This window comes from Hyperolius riggenbachi, chromosome 6 (genome assembly GCF_040937935.1).
Source record: "Hyperolius riggenbachi isolate aHypRig1 chromosome 6, aHypRig1.pri, whole genome shotgun sequence".
Classification (NCBI taxonomy): Eukaryota; Metazoa; Chordata; class Amphibia; order Anura; family Hyperoliidae; genus Hyperolius; species Hyperolius riggenbachi.
Window position 1 is genome coordinate 255,481,849 of NC_090651.1, and position 22,855 is coordinate 255,504,703.

The following is a 22,855-nucleotide window of genomic DNA, read 5'->3' on the forward strand; positions in this document are numbered from 1 at the left end:
AGTCTGCCCAGCTGGAGGGTCTGACGGACCCGTCGTTGGCTTCTGTAGTGCGTGTGTACACACCTTTAGGCCTGGAACCCACTGCAAACCGCAAACGCTAAACGCAACCGCTAGCGTTTTGTCTGAGCGGTTTGCAAGCGGATTCATGCGCGTTTTGGGTTGTGTTTTGCAACATTGTATTTTTTTCCCCAGCGGGTGCCTAGCGTTTTGCGTTTTGCGTTTTTATCCTGATTGGTCCTGTGAATTATTTTTCATTTTGTTACAGTGTGCTGAACCGCAAAACGCTAGCAGAACCGCTCAGTTTAGGTTTTGCTGAGCGTTTCTGCTAGCGTTTCAATACTTTACATTGAAGCGCTAACGCTCCCAAAATGCTGCATGTCCTGCGTTTGCGTTTCTGGGAAACGCAAACGCTCCTGTGGAAGTTGCCCCATCCATTAACATCAGCTGAGCGTTTTGGCAAAACGCTAGCGTATCGCAGCGCTGCCAAAATGCTCAAAAAAACGCTCTTGTGGGTTCCAGCCCTTAGACTAAAGGTAGCCATACACTGGTCGATTTGCCATCAGATCGACCAACAGATAGATCCCTCTCTGATCGATTCTGATCAGAGAGGGATGGTATGGCTGCCTTTACTGCAAACAGATTGTGAATCGATTTCAGCCTGAAACCAATCACAATCTGTGAAGCTGCCGCCCACCGTCCCCCCCCCCCCCCCCGACTATTCATTACCTGCTCCGGCTGACGCGACTTCCCCGATCTCTGCTGTCTTCTCCGCGCTGGGCTCCGGGTCCAGCTGGCTTCACTGAACTTCCTGTCAGGGGAAGGTTTAAACAGTAGAGGGCGCTCTACTGTTTAAACTTCCTGCCGGGACAGGAAGTTCAGTGAAGCCAGCCGGACCCGGAGCCCAGCGTGATGGTAAATAACAAACTACACGGACTATCCATGTGCAGCTATAAATTGGGCAGCACAGTGGCATAGTAGTTAGCACACTCGTCTTACAGTGCTGGGTCCCCGATTCATATCCTAACCAGGGCCTTATCTGCACAGAGTTTGTATGTTCTCCCTGTGTCTGCATGGGTTTCCACTGGGCACTCCGGTTTCCTCCCACATCCCAAAAACATACAGATAAGTTAATTGGCTTCCTCCTAAATTGGCCCTAGACTACGATACATACACTACACGATACATACATAGACATATGACTATGGTAGAGATTAGATTGTGAGTCCCTCTGAGGGACAGTTAAGTGACAAGACAATATACTCTATACAGCACTGCAGAAGATGTTGGCACTATATAAATACTAAATAATAATAATTTTGTGTACAACACCGATTGCCTAGTATGCAGGAAATAACGCATGCCGCTGACCGAACGATCACAGCAGTAAATTTGGGCTAAAACACTACTGGCTAGCTTGACTGTGGAATTGCGATCCTGTGAATTTCAGCTATACCGCATGTCCCACAGGGCAGGTGGACGCTCTCAGGAATCTGGCAGCCGCAGGCACCCAAAATTTCTGTGACTTACAATACATTAAAACGATAGTGTTTTTCGTGGCAGTTATCAGCGGCACCATGCGCCATTTTTCAGCCGTGCCATTTTGCACTGGACGTGTGTGTGTGTGTTTTTTTTTTCCAGTGGGACAGGACTTCTTTCCTGGAGTGACAAAAAGGCTAGAAACGTCCATGCCTACCATAGTCAGTCTAATGTGCTTGCACAGGACAGGACTCTTGCACAGGACAGAAGGAAAACGTAGCAAAATGCACCCTGTATGTATTTAGAGAGTTTAGCCTGTTTAATTCCTGCTAATTTGTGCGTAATCACAAGTTGTAATTTGATCCTCTCGTGTCACATGACTGCCTATGGCAGATACACAGTTAACCCCATTTGAAAGCATAGGTTGTAAACAATATGTCTGCTTCCATGAATCAGGAAGTAGAAACTGCAGATTTATTTTAGTATTTGTATCAGCTGTAACAAATAAATGTTCTTTGTTTAAGGGCCCGTTTCCACTAGCCACCGCACGCGGTTGGGAGACGAGCGGCAGCACTTCCGGGTCGGCGGGAACGCAGACGAATCGTAGAAGCTGTACCATGCACGGCTATGGGATTCGTTGCCTCCCGTGCGAAAACTGTGGGCAATGCCGGCCGAAATGCTAGGGCAAGCGATACGGCCGGCGGCGGCATTATTTTTATACTTTTTTCTACCATCCTACAAGTTCCTAAACCTATTTTAATGTGCTCTGGCTTACTGCAGCACTTTCTACTATCACCGTCTCTGTAATAAATCAATATATCTTTCCCCTGTCGGACTTGTCGCCCTGTGTCTGGAAGGCTGCCAACTCTTCTGTGCTGATCTGTTATGCACACCCCTCTCCAGGCCCCTCTATGCACACTCCCATGTGTGTGTGTTATTTACATAAGCCAGCAGCGTCTCTGCTCTCTTATCAGTGAGAGAAGACAGCTGGATAAATCGTCCTCTGTAATGGCCCATACCACGTGGCACGCGCGTTTTGCGGCGACAGGTCGCCCGTGTGTATGACGCGCGCGCCCCGAACTGTCGCCCGTCGGAGCTGTCGCCAGACGATTGGTGCGGTCATTCGCCTGCTACAGCTGTCGCCGCAACATCGCCGCAAGTGTCGCTAGTCCGCCGTGTGTATACGGACTAGCGACAGCAACACACTTACCATCGACTGCGCTTCCGGCAGGGGGAGGAACCTTCGGCGACAGTATCCGCCGCATCTCTTTCCCTCTGTGAGCCGTGTATACGGCTGCAGCACGGAGGGACCTGGTGACGAGCTGTCGCTGCTTTTTTTTGTTTTTTTGTTGCGACTGGCAACATTTGCGCCTCGTGTGTACGAGGGGGTTGTGAAAGGAGCTGGCTGACACATACTGAGGAATTACAGACATGGGCAGAGCTGTCTGCAGGAAGAAACGATCTCAGCCTGTCACTATTCAGTGCATGAGGGCTCTTTCACATCAGATAACGCGTGCAGGAGCCGTTCTCCTGCACGCATTGTCTGCCTGCGGCATGACGTCGGGTATCTGCGGTGCGACGCAATCAGCGGCGGTAGCTGGTAATTAAACCCGACAGAAACCGCCGGCTCGCGGTTGTGTTGGACGAAAAACTGCGCCCGGGTGCGTCGGAACCGCAACGCATCGAAACACAGCGTGGGCTGTGAAAGGTAAAATGAAAGTCTATGGACTTTCATTTTACCTTGGTTAACGCAAACGTTAGCCGTTTGCGTTAACGCACAAAATCTGTGCAGGTGTGAAAGAGCCCTGAGAGCTGCAGGGGGAAGAAGGTAAACACACAAATGACCTCTTGAGATTCAAAACGAAGGGCGTATACAGCCTGCTTGTGTATGGATGTATTTTCTATGTGTGGACATACCGTACATCAACCTACTTCCTGTTTTGGTGGCCATTTTGTTTGCTTATAAACAAACTTGTTAAAACTGTTTTTGACTACTTTTAATGCGGCGGGGAGCAGCGAAATTGTGACAGAGGGGAATAGGAGATGTCCCCTAACGCATTGGTATGTTTACTTTTGTGTGATTTTAACAATACGGATTCTCTTTAATTTACTAGCTTGTCAGCACTATGTCCTGGTATGTCCCATGCAATGGTTGTCATATTTCTACAAGACTATAGTAAAAAAAATAAAAAAAAATCAAGCCTACATTTACTGGATTATCACCGTTTCCCAGCATTACTTTATAATGTTCTCTGCCCTTCCTGAATCAACCCCAATCTCCGTGTATTTGCATAAGGCGGTTATCTGCATTCTTCCTGCAGGCTTTACAGCAAGGGAGGATATTGGGCAAGCGTGAGTAAATGTAGCACGGCAGGGATTCCCCGGTCCTCACCCCTACAGCCGGCCTTCCGGTAGGGGGCGCTGAGGCGCATGCTGCCGGGGGCATTCAGTGATGATTGCTGCTCGCCCAGCACAGGGTGACACCCACATGTGTGAGCGGAAGCGAGGATGAGCTGGGAGCACACTGCAGCCTGTGCTCTCAGATCAGATCAGCAGTGCTAGTGCTTAGGATGGGGAACTTGAGCTGTGTCCCGCAGCCTCACCGCCAGTTCAGATACTCCTTCAGCAGAAAGAACTCCGTGCAAAAAGAGTAAGTGCCGGTGGCCACCATTCATTCACACTTTTCCATTTTTTTAATCTTAAAATATTATGATAATTATTTCATATTTGCTAACGTATATATTTTGTAATCCCTTTTTTTACCTTTGCAATTTTGGTATCAGTTTGCAACTTTGGTGATAGTTTTCTCAGACCCTTTAGCTGCTGGGTCGGAACGTGCCCAGGCAGTGCTCTCTCTGTAAAGTGCTTGGGAACTCTGGGAAGTGGTTTGGATGCTCGCCTGTTCGGTTGGGTGAGCAGTTGCAGACGTTGGGATTTTAGTACCCCCCATTTACATATCCATTGTGTGTGTGGGACGACTGGAGCGAGGAAACTTTTTACAAGAGTCTCACCCAGGAACACTTGTGGAAGAACAAACAGCTGCTGCGGGATGTCTTGGCAAGCAGAGCTGTCACTACTATAGAGAATGGATCCTTTGTGGAGTATTAATGGGACACTTGGTTCTTGCATTCTCCATGTGAGCTCCACTATCTCACACACCTAGTAAACCTCTCATTCACTTTGTGTTACATTTCTTTTAATGATTAGTATCACGCTGCAATAGTAAGTCTATGCGACATTCAGAATGCATCTGGTGCGACGTGAGCCAACAGACTACAGTGTCCGAATGCAGTGTGTTACCACATAAAACACGCATTAACATAGGCAGTGAAGCATACTTTTCATTGATTTGTACATTTATTCATTGTAGGCTTCACTGTTTGCATTGCAATGGCCGCATAGTGTACGATGTGACTTTTCAGCTGCATTTGAGTTTTTACCAGAATCGCAACATAGTTCACAATGTGAACCTAGTTTAAGGCTGGATACACACTGGACATTGCAGAATGCACGTGTTATAATGTGTAAACTGCAATGGAGACTGGACATAAACTTTAATAATGCGATCCGTTACAACACAGAAGAGTGAAAAGACCCATAGAATTGCATGGGCAGTGAGTTGTCATGCAGAATTATTCTGCAATAGAACGTAGTGTGAAAGGGACTTTAACAGACTACACTTTGGATTGGAATTTGTTTGGAACATATTGGTAACCGTACTGTGTGCATGTCCCAAATACCTGTAATTACATTGGAAAATTTCAAGTAGACTTTACATTTTTACCTAAGGGCCCATTCAGACAGATGACTTTTTGTTTTAAAGAATTTATAAGCCCTCTTTATGGGGCAGTTGACAACCTAACAACTGTTGATCAACTGCCTCCCCCAGGCTGTACTCTTGAAATGAATAAGAACGCTCATAGAAGTTGTTTTAAAAGCTGGCTGTCAGGAAGATGCTGTGCTTTCAAACACCTCACGAGAATCTGATGGGCCCACCAAGCTGACACCATATGAATATGGACTGCTGTGGTGTAGTGTGGCGCTTGGGCGAAGTCTCCCTATTTCTGCTACAGCTGACGTTGAAGCGTTTGTGCATGTGTGTCCCAAGCAGTTATCAGTGCCTGGTTACAGGTGCATGTGAAGAGGTAACCATACTGCTCCCTGACCGTGCATCTGAATGGGCCTGTGACATGACCTCTCCTCTGTACTGGTGCATTGCTTTTTATCAGTAATGTATTTGATAGAATAATGCACAGTTGTTTTTTTTTACAGAAGTCCTTCCAGTAATGTAGTAGAGGTCTTTCGGGTTCCCTAAAAGCCTCACAATCTTATGTTCTTGCTCATCATGGTCACAAATTTATGCTAAATCCTATTGGGTGAGCCTTTTGTGCACCTTTTTGAATGTGTTGGCCGGAAGCCATGGAAACATATGGCCAACCTACAAATGCCCATTTGGGGTCTCATATGCAGGATCTCTGCTATGTAGGCAAAAGCATTAACTAAAGTGCTGCTATAGTGAGATCTGTATTTATTCAAAACTCAGTGAACTTTCCATAAGCTTACTATCTTTAGAGAAAAAAAGTTGCTTGTCCATGTTTGGACATTTCAGATATCTGTTCCTGGGACCATGTATGTTTTTTTTTGTAATCTCCATGCCAACCCTTTCAACTCCTTTCTTCTGTAATCTGTGCTGCGGACTGCAGAGCATGCTATACTGATCCCAGCATGTCTTGGGATTACTTCTGTTGAGGTAGTTGGAGACATTGCCTTTGTTGTGGAAGGGGGCAGTTTCGGTGTCAGCATTCCAGGAGGACAATGCTGAGGGCAAAGTCTATGGGTAGTGTGCAGTGAAGGTGTACAGCCTGCGGAAGACCTGCAGGCTAAAAAATGCTTCTAAAATGTAATAGTGTCATCAATTTAGCTATTAAAACACTCCTGTTAATGCATGGACCAGTGAGGAACAAGTGGCAAAAGTCTAATGCCTCTGCACAACATAATGCATTTACCATGCTGACAGTTTGTAATTAGGTTTCAAGCAGTTAGAGTCCAGGGACAATTAACCCCTGGGGGGCATTCCCTTCCCCCTGCAAACTGTTACTGTAAACAGATGATTTATTGGCCCTAATGGTATTTAAGCTTGTTACTCTGTCACATGCAGCTCACAACTCTATTAAGCTTGTGACACACACTAGACCTTTGATGTATGTGACAATAGTTTGCAATCGATGAAAATGTATCCTGAGCGCAGGTGTCCCCTTCGGTGTCTCGCTGCGTTGAATAAATCTTGTGCTCAGTTGTAGTTGTGACAATGGAGCATGTCTGCTCGTCATCCCCTTTTAAAGTGGACCTAAACTGTTGCACAGGACAAAAGGAAAAAGTAGAGATATGCAGCCTGTATGTATTTAGGGGGTTCAGCTTGTCTAATCCCTCCCCCCTACCCCAAATCTGTGACAAAGCACTAGTTGTAATTTGATCCCTCAGCTGTGTCAGCTGACTGCCACAGCAGAGGGTTAATTGCTAAACACAGGATGTTAACAATGTCTGCTTCCAGGAAAGCAGGAAATGGGCAAACTGCAGATTTATGTTCAGATCATTTATTTCCAAAAAGTCTAAACTGATTTCCGATTGATTTTTCATAGAAAATCGATTGGAAAAGAGATTGGACATGTTGTAAATAATGGATCTGACAGTAAATCTGTCAGAAAATTGCATCATGTGTACTTAGCATAACAAAGAAATGTTTTTCTTTAAAGGGTATTATGCTGTTGCAAATCTATTAGAGCAGAGAGGAAGTTCTGAGTTCAGGTCTGCTCTAACAGTTAGCTGGCAGTTGGGCAGAAAGCCGAGCTTGTGGTAAGCAGAAAAAAACAGAAGGCTGTACAATTTCAAAACGCATATTGCAAATCGTGGAGCTATGCGTTTTACTAAGCGGCCCACAGACATTGTATACACATGATTTCTTCATGTGTCTTATGCTGGGAATACATGTTTCGTTTTTGCCTTCGTTTTAGCCTTCGTTTCGATTGTGCCTTTTGTCCTTTTCGTTCCCGAAATAATCGAACGTACGGTTAATATCACCACCCACGGTTTCGTTTTTTTTTTCGATTCTGATGGTTTCGTTTTTCCAATAATCGAAGGCTGCAAAGAAACGAAACGAAAATCCCTTTTTACAGGGACGGACTAACATAAACGAACATATAATCGATCTGAACAGCCATCAAGCCTACCAATGGCTCCATTTAGATGGATAAAGAGAGATAATATCAAACATGTTCGATCACTAGTCGTTCGTTTTTGGGGTCTATTAATCGAAACTATAATGAGATTATGACTATTTTCACATACGTTTTCAACACTCGATTCGTTTACTGAACGAATCGAAGGCTAAAACGAAGGCAAAAACGAAACGTGTATTCCCAGCATTACACTATGCTGCAAAGTGGCAAAAAAGGAGAAAGTTCCACACAAATTCCTTAGTTAAATGGAATCCCAACTTTATTGATACAGGTAAAAGCTGTTTCGGACTCGCAGGTCCTCAATCGTAGCACCATTTAATTAAGAAATTTGTGCGGACTTTTTTGCTGTCTTTATGGGTCAAGTCGCCTAATTCCAGCACTTTCCTAGTGTCTGAGGAGCAGCGGATTTCACCTACTTGTTGGTATGCTGCAAAGTGGTTGCGATTTAAATGTGTGCTCCCTGCCTGAGGGAGGGATCACATTTGCATCTGCGGGAATTGCAGATATCACCGCAAAAGTTTTGCCGCACAATAGTGCATTTTGCAAAGCAGTTTTTTTTCTTACAGTGGCCATTGATTTCAATGTAAAACCACATGCATTCGGGAATGTAGTGCAGGTTGCGTCTCTTTTTAGACACGGACTTGCATGTCTGCTGGGGTATGTGTCTCATGTGCTTCCTCAGTGTGTGAATTCTTATGTAGCCACTTTGGTGTTGTCAGTCTCTGTAGTAGATCTGTAGTATCAGTAGTAGCCATCACTTAAAGGGGAACTGAAGAGAGAGGTATATAGAGGCTGTCATGTTTATTTCCTTTTAGACAATACCAGTTGCCTGGCAGCCTTGCTGATCCTCTGCCTCTAATACTATTAGCCATAGCCCCTGAACAAGCATGCAGCAGATCAGGTGTTTCAGTGGATCAGACTTATAAGTCTGATCTGACAAGACTAGCTGCATGCTTGTTTCTGGTTTTAATCAGATACTACTGCAGAGAAATAGACCAGCAGGGCTGCCCGGCAACTGGTATTGATTAAAAGGAAATAAACATGACAGCCTCCATATAACTCTCTCTTCAGTTCCCCTTTAAAAAGCTCTTGTAGAGCATCTGAGGTTTGCCACATGATACTTAATAGCTAGAAGTGGTAAGAAGTATGGGTATGAAATTCTGTTGAACTAGCAATGACTAACTTGCCTTGGCAAGCATAGAGCCTGAAAGAAGTTGGCTTGTTTTCTGTCTGCATATCCCTACAACCCTACAAGTCGATCTCTCCTATGGGAATTGCTGGATCTTTGCATTTCAGGGCATGGCTGAAGTATGCAATTTTATCTCTGCTTACTCAGTCTGACCTGTCTGTTTGCTACTACCGACAGAGCAGACTATGATATTTGGCTTTGACGTATTCTGTTATAGGTGTGAATAAAATTGCATTGCTAGCTGATCTGTAGTGGTTATTTGTGTAGGGGAAACAAATACATTTGTTTCCGTTCAGATCAACAGGAAATTTTTAATTGTCTGATAATTTCCAGCATGTCTGATCTGCTTCTGACTGAGAAATGGATCAATTTTGAGATCAGTACAGCACAAAATTGATCCCTTTTTAGTTTGGACATTCTAAAAATTATCGAATGAAAGGAGATTTTCTGTCTGACTAGAACATTGCATGGTGTGCACCAAGCATAATACTGCCCGTACAACGGAGTATGCAGGGGTGGGCAATGGCTTCTCTCAGATGGACATCTGCTAGAACAGACGTAAGCAGGGCACACCCTGTAAACTATTGTTGCTCCATAAAAAATTGTTAGAGATTGTTTAGGCCGACTGTAGCAAGTGCTGTGCAGCATACTGTGTTCCATTGAGACGAAACGTTAAATTTGTCTAAGTTTAAGGGAAAGGAGCCACGTTGGATTTTTCTAAGGAATGATGCATTACAGCCTCTTGCCATCATTTGACAAATGTACCTTGAACAGTGTTCTCCTCAGAAGCCCAGGTGGGGTGCGATGGAAAAAAAAGACTGGCATTTCTCTGCGCAGCTCTGCTTACAGCATAGGAGGAGGTGAGCGATGACAGCTGGGTGCTCACCAAAACTAGCCAGGTGGAGCACCCAGCTATAATAGCCTGGGGAGAACACTGCTTGAAGTACAAGACCATAGGCTTATGTCCAGTTCTTTGGAATTTGCCATGTCAAGTCACTCTAGTGTTTGGTTTGACTGGCCTTCTTAATATCCATGAAAAATTAATCAGTTGACTATCCCAACCTTCTCAGATGCATTGGTGGACATTTGTTTGAGCTCCATCTCCATTAAGTCTTCCTCAAATCGGCTGGGTTGTTCTTGTGTGGCCACCATTGCTCTTCTTATAATAATATGCTGTTTTGTCCTCTCAGGTGTAAAGTGAGGCCATTGAATGTCGTATACAGCCAGCCACTTCTTGTGATGAACATATCTTTATTATCGCGGCACTGCTATGATGGTTGTTGATTTACAAGATCATAACACTTCAGCACACTGCAATTAGGTTGTAAAGCGTTAACATTTCTGTTGCTGCCAGTGTCAGGCTGACATTTCATAACATGGCTGATGCATGCTTAGCGGTGAAAGCATTCCATGCTCTTGTTTCATCACTCGCTCTCTCTTCACAGACAGGACAGCAGAACAAAGTGGACCTATTTGTTCGGGAATGAGAGTGGGGCTGGAAGAGCGACACACTCGGACAATATTCTACACTACATCCCGGGGAAGGTAAGCACTTGTCTCCCCATCTCTCAACAGAAAACCACATTGGCCTATGGGCTGTCTGCAATGACTGATATGTTGGTTCCTAGTAACAAGGGTTAAGAATGTTTCTGGATAGCAGGCTTATCAAATGGGCCTGCTGTTATGTACATCTGCACCTTAGGAATTTGGGATCGGCTGCCAGAATATCTCTCGCTCTTCTGTTTTCCCATGGTAGGATCTGCTGAACTGAACAGATGACTGTATTAAAAAGGATACACATGGGCATATACACTAGTGTGCAATTTTAGTATGCCTTAAAGTTGCCAAACATTCCATAGAAATCTGATTTTTTTCCACTTGATTGAGTTATTTGTAAATTGACCCAATACACCATAAACAAATTAAATTTTTTTTCTTTTAAATGATCAAAAAAGATGCAATTATTTTAAATCTTATTTTTCCAATATATTTGATCATATGTGACAATATGATAGTTCCTCTTGATTGGAAAAAATATATTTGATTTCTCTTTCCTATTAATTTTTATTGAAAGGATGGGAAATTTGATTTGAGTTGAATTGTGTATAGTCACCTTCAAGTGACCCAGAGACTAGCGTTCTTAAAGATTTTGACTGACGCAGGGCCTCCTCCAACCCCATAAGCACGGATGCGTCCCTTGCTGTCCTCCCACATGCCTCCGTTAAGCCGCTTTCAGTCGGACCCAGTCTGACTCAGTGACGTGAGGCCCCCCTGCTGACATCACTTAGCCAAATACCGGAGCTGATTGCCAGTCAACGGAGGACTGCGGGATGACGGCAAGGAACAAATCCGTGCTTATGGGGCTGACGGAAGCCCAGGGTAAGTAATAATCTTTAATAACGCTCGTCTCTGGTACACTTTAAGGCTCATACACACGGTACAATTTTCCGTTAGATCGATTAGATCATTTCCGACCAGTCCGATCAGATTCCGATTGATAACGCGACCGATTTTGGGTAGTTATCAATGCAAAATCGATTACATTATTGATAGGGAACATTTTGGATGTCTACACACGATGCAACTGCTTATCAGATCACCTGTTGATCTGATGGAAAATTGTACCATGTCTGAGGCTTTAAAGAGATACTCTGCATGAGCCCGCCCCTTTTTTCTCATCCTTCTGCTCCCAGGAATCAGGGGTGGATGTACCCCTCAGCTCATTTCATTCATGACCCGTTCACACTTGACATTGCAATGCTAGCGCTAATAGCACTGTCGATTTATTATTTTTAAAAAAAATTTCACATGATTAACGTGTGTATTTTACAGCACAATTTTTTTGCTTTTTTTTGAGCGATCGCGATTCATGATTGAATTGAAATGACTATCACTCAATAAAGTGAAAAAATTCTGCATGTAGCATGTTTTCATTTTTGCGCTAATCGCGATTCACTGGTGATCGCGGCAGTGAGATCACTGCCATATACTTAACAATGTGCTAGCGATTAGCGGTAAACGCCTTAGTGTGAAGGTTCCCACACAGAGCATTTATACAGGAGTCATGTTCATGCAACAGTAATAATGATTTATAAGACACCATTGTAAAATTGAATGTAAAGCTGTTGAATTTCACCCTGGTCCCACACTGAAAGTGATTGTCTCAATTCTGCAACGGGCAAAACACTTTTTTATTTTATTATCGCAGTACTACTTTTAGGAGTTTGAGCTCACATGTAGCACAGTCCTTTCTCATGCACACTGCTGCTTTCCCTGCATTGTTCTTTCACTGTGGCATTTGTCATAACAGGGTGGGGATGTACACAAACATGATTCATAAGGCCTGTGACATTGTGATGATTGCCACAAAGCTCCTACAAATTGCAGAATTGCTGCAATTTCACCGCAATTCCTGGACAGAACGCGATTTGGCTACTGTAGCCACTGATGTTATCACTCCGGGATCGCTCCCAAAATGCTGTGATTGCAATGCTGCCAGTGGGACCTCCCAGATAGGGATCCTCTGAAGTAGCATTTTACTGATCGCCAAGCGCTCCTAGTGAGTCACAGGCCTTATACTGTACTTAATGAGGGAAGAATCCCATTCACTTTCATTGGCTGTAGAGCAGCAATAGATGTAGAAAATGGCTACATAGAACTGCAACATAAACTTTGTGAAGTTAATACTTAAAGAGAATGTCCAAGCAAAATAAAAAAATGAGTTTCACTTACCTGGGGCTTCTACCAGCCCCATGCAGCCATCCTGTGCCCTCGTAGTCACTCACTGCTGCTCCAGTCCCCCGCTGGCAGCTTGCCGACCTCGGAGGTCGGCGGGACGCATTGCATACATTTTTACACATTCCCGCTAGTGCAGGAACATTAACACATACATTTTTACGCGTTAGTGGTGCAATGCGTATATTTTTACACGTTGCACCACTAATGCGTATAAATGTATGTCTTAATGTTCCTGCATTAGCGGGAATGCGTAAAAATGTACGCAGTGCGGCCCGCCGACCTCCAAGGTTGGCAAACTGCCAGCAGGGGACTGGAGCAGCAGTGAGTGACTACGAGGGCACAGAATGGCTGCATGGGGCTGGTAGAAGCCCCAGGTAAGTGAAACTCCATTTTTTTATTTTGCTTGGACCTTCCCTTTAAGGATGGAATGGACCAAGTTTTCCTTCAAAATATTCACATTTAGTTGCCTGTTTTGTTGTTGCTTTGCATCCTGAAGGACACATACCTAAAAAAATATTTTAGCTGTATTCACTCAGTGCCCGCTGTACACAAAAGTGGTCATCGTGTTTTTAAAGATCCTTTATTTTTCAAAACAAGACGGACAGGAGGAAGCACTTGCATCATAAGGCATACAGTAATGAGAAAGACAGCTCTAACCAGAGGTGACTATTTCTAATACTTTTAGGCCTTCTTCACAGTGGGACGTTGCATTTGATGCAACGTTAAAGTCGCACAACGTGCCCCTAACACAGTGCATGTAGATTATGAAATTGGACGTTATTTTGCACTGCATTGTCTCTTGGTGCGCCGTTTTTTCGTCGCATACTGATGGAACAAAAATGGCGCATGCGCTACACGTTACACACTAACGCAACGTGTGCACTGTGAATGTCGCACAGACATTGCATTGCTGTGCGTTACTCTGCATTAAAGTATTTTATAACGTGCGACTTTAACGTCGCACTTTGAAAGAGGCCTAAACCACTTCGCGTCCCTGGTCATTTTTACAGTTCATCTTAGTTCTGATTACTTTGGCAATAACTTTATCAATAACTATCACCACTCAATGATCTATATATTGTTTTTTTCAGGACAAATTAGGCTTTTTGTGGCTGATAGTTGTTTTCAGTAATTACCTTATTTTCTATGCATTTAAAATGAAAATAGGGGAAAAAAGTGAAAAAAAAATACTTTATCCACTTTCATACATTATAACTTTAATGTAAACCGTCCTATTGTACATTAAACACACACATTGTATTTGTCTACCTCTCCTGTTTATTTATTTAAACAGTTCTTTTGTTTTGATAATGTATTAGTAACACGTATACATTACCTAATTTAATTGTTACATTTGTCTGCTCCTAAAGGTGTGTACACACGCACTACCAGCGACAAAGACGGGTCCGCCGGACCCTCCCGCTGGTCGGACTTTTAGCCGACAGTAGCGCATGTGTATGCGCTGTCGGTGGACTGATAAGGCTGTTTCTGAACGATCCGCTCAACGAATCGTTCAAAAACAGCCTTATCAGTCCACCGACAGCGTGTACACACACACTACTGTCAGCTGAAAGTCCGCCCAGCGGCGTTGCCGCTGGTAGTGCGTGTGTACGCACCTAAAAATCCACTAGTTAATTCATTAGGCTTGCCATTGAATTCCCTAGGGGAAGGAGAGTGCTTTGCTTTCATTCTGTTACAACTGTATAGCATTTTTATCAGCTCAGAGAGAACTAAACCGTGTTATCTAGGATTTTGTAGGGAAGAGAGTGCAGAGCATTATTTTAATGTCATGGGGCTTCAACTGGTTAAGATACAACATCCACAGCCAAAGAACAGTATCATATTAATACCCAGAGCATCACAAACCACTTTTATGAGTAACATATTCCTAAGATTACACATGGCTTCCCCCATGTGAGCCTATAAGTGCCTCCAGCACCCCACCCAGCTGTGTAATGCTGGGCATACATGGTGCGTTTTTGCAGCTGAATCGAGCCATTAGATTGATAATTTCCGACGTGTCCGATCACCCGCCGGATCGATTTCGCACTCAATACCGCGGGCAGGACAAAGGGAAAAACGAGCCAAAGATAAGAGAAGCGCCCGCGGGGATGAGCGGTAATCAATCCGACGGCATAATCGAGCCGCAGAAACGCACCATGTATGCCCAGCATAAGGGTTACTAAATAGGTTGAGGACCCCAGGGCACCTCAGATCCCCCTCTAAGAATAATTTTTACATCCACTGGAGGTTATAAAATATCTTATCCACAATCGAGTCAGCACCATCTTCCAGTAACAATAGCTCTTTTATTCAATCAATAAAAGCATGATGTAGTCTGTAGTCGACGACAGCTCCATAGTTTCGGGCAGTATGCACTTAATCAAGCCTTACAGCACAACATAAGCTCAAAGACTGAACACGTCTGTCTGTTAAATGGTTCCTGGTTTGGGCGCAGCTAGAGTGTCATTGATGATGCTGTGGAATCGTGAAGGGGTGGGCTGGTGTCAACCATGCTCTGCTCTTAGGATATGAGGCAGTAGTAATTTATAGCGGCTTTGTTTATACGTTTTCTGCATTAGTGAATGGTGGTTTTGCTACTGACCTAGTGGGAGGTGCATACATGCTTTGGCCACATGCATATTTGCATGTTAGGGGAGATAGTTCCCCATCAGTTCAGCCTGTTGCTGTCAGTCATTGATTGGCTAAACAGGCTTACTCCTGATTGGTTGTTCATTCAGACTAGGGTATTTAAACAGACAGCCTGGTTCATGTTACAGCGCATAGATTTCAGGTCACCCTGGAACTACTGCTAAGCTTGCATCACGGTTTTCATTTCTAGAGAGTTTCATGACTTGGATTGGATGTTTGAGGAGTGAAAGTCCCTTTGTACCAGCATAATGCCCCTTGTATCACCCAGTTGGTGATTTCATTCTCCTATATTTCTGCCATTCTTCATCAAGATCATTTTTTTCCCCCCACGTTTACAAAACTCAAACGTTAATGATGCGTAACACTTTATGCGCAGTGACACTGAAATAACCTATTCAGCAGAAATCAACAAAAGGAAGCAATTTCTCAATGCTTTTGGGAAGGTGTGACGAAAACAGGTCTCGTGGTGGTTTCACTAGAATAATGACAGGTGATTAAGCAAGCTGTGAGCACTAATGACAATGCAGGCTCACAATTTATGAGCCCAAAGATGCTACATTCTCAGTCCTATAGAACAGGAAACCTGTGTACTGTATATGCTGGAGGACATAGAGTGCCGGGACAACCAGGGTAGCTTGTGAAAGCTGGTCCGGGGACTTGTGCAGTCTTACTGCACGATGAGTAGAACAGAATGCAATGCATTACGCTTTACTCATCATGTGTACGACAACTGAAGCAAGAGGTACATTATATGGAGGCTGCCATATTTATTTCCTTTTTAAACAATTGTTACCTGGCTGTCCTGCTGACCTTTCTAGCATCAGTAGTGTCTGAATCACAAACAAGCAAGCACGCAGCTAATCTGGTCGGATTTTTCATTTACGGTATATAAGTATTTATATAGTGCCGACATATTACGCAGTGCTGTGCAGAGTATATTGTCTTGTCACTAACTGTTCCTCAGAGGGGCTCACAATCTAGTCCCTACTATAGTCATATGTCTAGGTATGTATCGTGTAGTGCATGTGTCATAGTCTAGGGCCAATTTAGGGGGAAAGCCAATTAAGTTATCTGTCTGTTTTTTGGGATGTGGGAGGAAACCAGAGTCGGGTCCAGTCTGGGTCTACTGTGCATGTGCGGACCTCCGTTCAGCCGCAATCACCCCTGGTTTCTGGCTCAGTCGGGTCCAGTCTGGGTCTGCTGTGCATGCGTGGGAGGTCCGTGCATGCATAGAAGACCCGACTGAGCCAGTTACCAGGCTGATCGCGGCTGAACGGCAGACCGCGGGAGGACGCAGAGGGGCTCACACTTGTTTATGCTGCTGGAGGAAGCCGCGGGTGAGTATCTGCTTTATGACAGCTCTGCTACACTTTAAGCAATACCAGTTCCCTGGCTGTCCTGCTGATCCTGTCTTTAATACTTTTAGCCATAGACCCTGAACAAGCATATGCAGATCAGATGTTTCTGACACTATTGTCAGATTTGACAAGCTTAGCTACATGCTTGTTTCTGGTGTGATTCAGACACTACTGCAGCCAAATAGATCTGCAGTGCTGCCAGGCAGCTGGTATTGTTTAAATGGGAATAAATATGGCAGCCTCCATATTCTTCTCACTTCAGTTGTCCTTTCACACAGTTTTACTGCATACACCCCATTGTAAAGTGTGTTTTGAGTATTGACAGCACATAACTGTACCATTTCGGTTCTGTATATGTTTCTGGGCCAGTTTGTCCAGCGTGGAGAATTAGCATTGATAGTAAGTGCTCACCCCAGCTAGCTGGCTCTGACTGGGTCTGTAAAGCGTGACATTAGATCAGCATGTTTTTCCAGAGGCTGAATTCATTCTTTGTTGTTGTGACTGCTGCTTTGTACAATTCAGCATTTGTTCACAAGGTAAATGGGGCTCCTCCATACAACATCTGTATTAGAGCTTGTAGGTTATTAGCCATACACTGTTAGTGCATGTGATTAGTACACTAATGCTCCCCCCTGTTATTCCGGTCACTGAGCCTGAGGGAGAGGCAGCAGGGTCATCAGGCATCATCAGAGTGTAGCTTCCCATATACAGGCACTTCCAAGGCAAAGATTGCTAACCAAGTAGCCAGTCTTTTCAATGGGTTTAACCGTTTGGTTCTTTGTTGTTCGCTGACTATAGCAATTTTAGAGAAGAGAAACTGAGCATATGATAAAAAAATGACATGATCTGAGGTAACCTTCACACACGGCTGTCTGGAAGAAAGTGGCCTTTTCATCATAATTGCTGGGAAATGCTATCAAGCCATGATCTCATTACGCCTAGAAGTAATTTTTTTTCCACGCAATCTGTTAGTTTTACATCAGTGCGGGCAGATTTTTAGAATGATCATTAGCCAAAAAGATACAGGCTGCCAATAACTCCTTCAAATTAAAGTGAGATAAAGTTCTGAGTTCCTCATAAGCCAGTTAAGCTTCTTGCTTTGAGTCAAAACTCTAGGTAAACTGAAGTGGGTCCTCAATATGTTTAATAAGGACATTAAGGTTCTTCAAGACTCCACACCAAGATATTGCAGTTGCAAAAACTTAATTCACTTTTATTGACACGCAAATACAAAAATGATCCTTTTCATAGTATGCTTCATCCAAAAAATTCAATCTTCTTAAATAGCAAAGCATCGGAGGCTATATTCAGGATAAGACAATCCTTCATGAGGTTGACACAGCATATGATCTGACTTGACGTAATGAGCAATGTCAATAAAAGTGAATTAAGTTTTTGTTGCTGCAATATCTGGATGTGGTGTCTTGAAGTATCATAAGTCCTTATTAAACATATTGGGCGTAGTGGACTGCCCTTTGAAGGACTAAACATTTTTTGCCCTTCCATTTGAAAGGACTTTCCTGATTTTATATATACATAAAAATGGAATTGGGTGATGTACAGTACCCACAAGCAGGCTTGGATGGTGGAAGAATCAGAGAGGAACTCAGTTTTGGAGGCAATGTAAAAATATGCTTACATGCAATCATTCTATGTGTCATTTTCTCTGAAGCCAACTTTTGACCTGTATATTTTTCTTCTTGTGCCTGGCTGCCAAACACGCCCAGGTTTTTGGAAGGTGTACTTTAAAGAGAAGCAGTAATGTATTTATAGTAATTTGAAGCTACACTATAAAATGACTGATTTGCAGAGGTTTACCAGCCTATAACTGTTTTTTGTTTTGTTTTTTTTTGTCCTGTTATTTAGTTATATTCTCCATCTTAGCCACTGTCAGGCAGAGAAGTCCCAAGAAAGGGCTTATGTACTTTAAATGCAATTAAAATATTTGAATTGCTTGTGACAGTAGTTGCTAAATGCATGTGTGGCTGAAATGATTATTCACTTAGGCCTCTTTCACAGTGGGACGTTGCGTTTGATGCGACGTTAGTCGCATAACGTGCCCCTATTGCAGCGCATTTAGATTATGAAATTGGACGTTATTTTGCACTGCGTTGTCTCTTGGTGCGCCGATTTCGTCACATACTGATGGAATGAAAACTGCGCATTCGTTACATTTAAAAAAACAAAACAAAAAAACACATTACTGAGCATGTGCAACACACATAATGCAGCAAATGTATTGCTAAACGCACAGCATGCAGCACTTTCTAAATATTGCTACACGTTACACACAACGCAACGTGTGCACTCTGAATGTCGCACAGACTTTGTATTGCTGTGCGTTACTCTGCGTTATAAGTTTTTATATCGTACGACTTTAACGTCCCACTGTGAAAGAGGCCTTAAAGCCCCATCTACGCCATACAAATTTTTTTTTTGTCAGATTCATTGATTCGATTTAATCCGACATGTCCAATCGGGATTCGATTCAATTTGCCATTGTTTTGCAACGGCAAATTGAATCGAAGAGTAACGCTTAAGACCTGAGTCAGTCTGCTGTACTGCTGCCATCTGAATTCTCATGTTGGTTACTGTCAATAGAGAGGCCTTTATATATTTTCCTAGGTAATGCATACTTGTTATCGGCAATATGCACAGGTGGCAATAATATACCTATCACCCACACCAGGCATATGGAGCAGTGTCTCAGATGCAAAAGGGCAAGAAAACAAGTGTTCAAGGTAAACAGCTGTGCCTGACTGATTAAACTTCACTGTACCTTGAGTGGAGATAACCATTCATTCAGATCTTTCTGTGACAGGTTCTCTTCCATTTGTATGTACATGCCTCAAAAGATGAACAGCAGAGCCATGAGAAAAATATATGATGCTTTCTTTCCCCATATTTTGTACTAACTTCTACTCAAACTTTTTTTGTTTTTGTTTAAATTGATGGCCTTACATATTTAAAAGTACAGAGGTAAAAGAAACCTGAACATTGGACTCTCATTAGGTGAATAAATGGTGTTCCCGTTGGTGTCTGTTTATGCACAAGTCGCTTGCACAGCACACGTCTGGCCACATCTATTTACTCAGTCACCTGTGCACAGGTACAGACCATAAGTGGCAATTGAAATAATTGGAATGCAGCACCTGGACTGGTTTCTGCGTATGAGTCACCCTGTCTGCGCTGTGGTGGTTTATTCCCTATCTGTCACAGCATCGCACATAGCTGTGCTGACCTGGCTGTCTCTGCATTATAAACCATCAGTGCTGGTAGGCACAACAACCTGCCATTAGAAGAACCTGGCGGACTAATAAAGTTTGAAAGATTTGTGTGATGTTGTTGAGCTGCATGCTCTAGTGTTTCCTTTCAGCTTGATGGACAGCTGCTGTCTAGTGGTGTAGCAATAGGGGGTGCAGAACTTGCACCTGCTCCTATAAACCTACATGGTGCCCTTCTGCTGCGTTTGTTCTTCATAGGTGCCTTATGCTGGAATACACCATGAGATTTTTTAACATATAGATGGTTTGATAATTTCCGACAGGTCCGATCTTATTTTCGATCGTTTTTCTGATTGAGTACTCATAGAAGTAAATGAAAAACAATCGGAAAATTGATAGGACAGTAAATCTGCTGAAAAATCTCATCTTGTATTTCCAGCATTAGTGTCAGTAAATGATTCTGTATGTTCTTTGCAGTCATGAACAGTTCCCCTCTCACTCATATGCAGCTCTCACATTGTGGCTTGCAAGGCACAGCAGGCTACCAGTAATCCCCCAAATCTATAAAGATTCCATGTGGCTGCCCGCCACGCATGCTCCCCCTGTTATTGCACAGGCAGTTGTTATATGCGCTTAGCACTGAGTTTAAGCCGTGCATATTACAACTGCCTTTTAGATATATACAGTAGATGGCACGTGTTTATAGTGTTGATGGGGTGGGTAAATTTATACTTGATCCTATGGTGTATCTGCGCCTCTGCTATTGGCAGAGTATGGCAAGACACACAGTGATAAAGTTTTGCTCCTGTTTACTCTTATGGAGACAAGGGATTGGTCAGCGATGGGACACGTTTGATGCTCGCTGGTTCTTGTTGGGCTTTTGTATAAATTGATTTGATTAATTTCTACTGCTTGAATATATTAGGTGCTTATGGCCTCCCTCCCTTCTGTACATTCTGGATCACTGCATTTCCAAAGCAAGACTAATGTCAACCTACAAAGCCGCAGTACATAATTACTGTGGCTTTACTATGTGCAAAGTCCAAACTGGCACTGTGTTTTGTTGTTAACCATAAATATGTTGGACAGCTTTTGAATGAAACTAGTGTCTGGGAGGGACAGGGATGGTGCACAACATAAGCAGAGCTGCACTTTGGAACTGTGATGGGTGCGACAATAAACCCAGTTACAAGCCACTTTTGTCTTTCTTAAAAGGCTGAACTTTAAAGAGGAACTTCACCCTAATAAGGTTTGAACTTTGAAGTTTTGTAGATGTTTAGAACAGTATGATAAATCTGTCAGACCTCTCCCACTAGTAAGATTAATGCTTGGAGTATGTATGGCCAATTTTACCACTTCCATGCGGTATGAGGGCTTACCTACACAATCTGGACATAATATTCAAAAGTTGCTGGCCTTTATACTACATTGGGGTGGAGAAATTGGGCAGTGATTGGCTGTGTGCGTAACCTTGCATGACTACTTCTGTCATCTCTATGGGAGAGGAAGTGAGAAGAAATCTCCCCAGTGAAGCAAGACCGCACTAAAAACCTGATAGAAGTGCCAACCCTATCACATTGTTTGAGCGGTTATTTTTGCTTGTAAATGTGCTGAAAGGTTATATTTATTAATTAGGTGATAAATAAGTCATGTATGAGAAGTTTTGTGAATAGAGCCCATTCCATTCAAAAGTTGAGTAGACTTTTTTTTTTTTTTTCTTTTTGTTTGTTAAATTTCACTTTTCATTATAAAATTGCCTTACATATAAACAAGTGCTTTAGATGTCTTGCTGGCAGTTTAAAATAGAAAGATCACTTTCAATAACATTAATGTACTGTCTGAAACTAAAGGTGCCTAACAATGCAATTTTAGCAAATGATTGACCTTCTGATGCGATGATTGGATTGGAGAGTGTTGATGGTGTCAGTTGACCACAAATGATTGTATTGAAGTTCTGTTTTGCAGATTAATTGTATCTGAAATGATCAGTTTATATTTCATGTTGTTTATATTTTCAGTACCATTAATGAGCCGATCTATGATTTACGATTATTTCCTTCTGATTGCAATTATTGGATATGAATTATTGGTTGAACATTCACAAAAATTGTTTGTGCGGAAGATTTCGCTCAATCGCCGGCGGGTCGGGAGTGCGTCGACAGCCGCATTCGAATGTCCGACCGACGCTAGCGGCAATAAATTACCTGCTCCGCCAGCGCGTATCCCCGCTGTCACCGCTGCTCCTTCTCCGCTGGGCTTCGGCAGGCTTCACTTCTTCCTGTCCTGACAGGAAGTTTAAACGGTAGAGCACCCTCTACTGCTTAAACTTCCCTGGACAGGAAGTACAGTGAAGCTGGAGCCCAGAGCGGAGAAGTGGAGACTGGGGGACTCGCGCCGGCCGGATCAGGTAATGTATGCAGGGGGGGGGGGGGGGCAGCGGCAGTTTCACAGATGGTGAATCGATTTCATTCTGCAATCGATTCACAATCTGTTTGCAGTAAAGGCAGCCATACGATCCCTCTCTGATCAGATTCGATCAGAGAGGGATCTATCTTTTGGTCGATCTGATGGCAAATGGACCAGTGTATGGCCACCTTTAACTGCAGTAAAATCTGTGTGTTTATGGTGTGTAACATTAGTAGTGCAAAACTTCTTAAAACAGAAGCAAGGGCACGTACACACTAAGAGCGTTTTTGCCCTTTTTTCCAGCGCAGGTGATTTTCAAAATCGCCCTAAAAACGCTTGTGCAATGATTCCCTACGAGAGAGTTCAAATCTGAGTGGTTCGTTTCCGCTCAGCGAAGCGGTGGCTGTAACTTTTTTGAGGCGATTCCGCCTCAATGGAAGGTATAGGAAAGATGCAAAATGCTCACAAAATCACTTTGTGCAGCGATTGCATTCGCGTTTGTAAGAATAAATACATTGTATTTATTCTTTTCCGGGTCAAAGTGTTCACTTTCTGACTTGCGCTCTGGAAAAGATC

At 43.4% G+C, this 22,855-nt stretch overlaps 1 protein-coding gene across 1 annotated transcript in view; it reads left to right on the forward strand.

Moving 5' to 3' along the window:
- Nucleotides 1–3,935: 3,935 nt before the first annotated feature.
- PLEKHN1 (pleckstrin homology domain containing N1) overlaps nt 3,936–22,855 on the forward strand; it is a 76,546-nt gene continuing 57,626 nt past the window's right edge. Inside the window, exons 1-2 of the mRNA XM_068240723.1 lie at nt 3,936–4,126; nt 10,347–10,446. Of these exons, the coding sequence (XP_068096824.1) occupies nt 4,047–4,126; nt 10,347–10,446 (180 nt within the window). The 5' untranslated portion in view covers nt 3,936–4,046. The remainder of the gene's footprint in view (nt 4,127–10,346; nt 10,447–22,855) is intronic.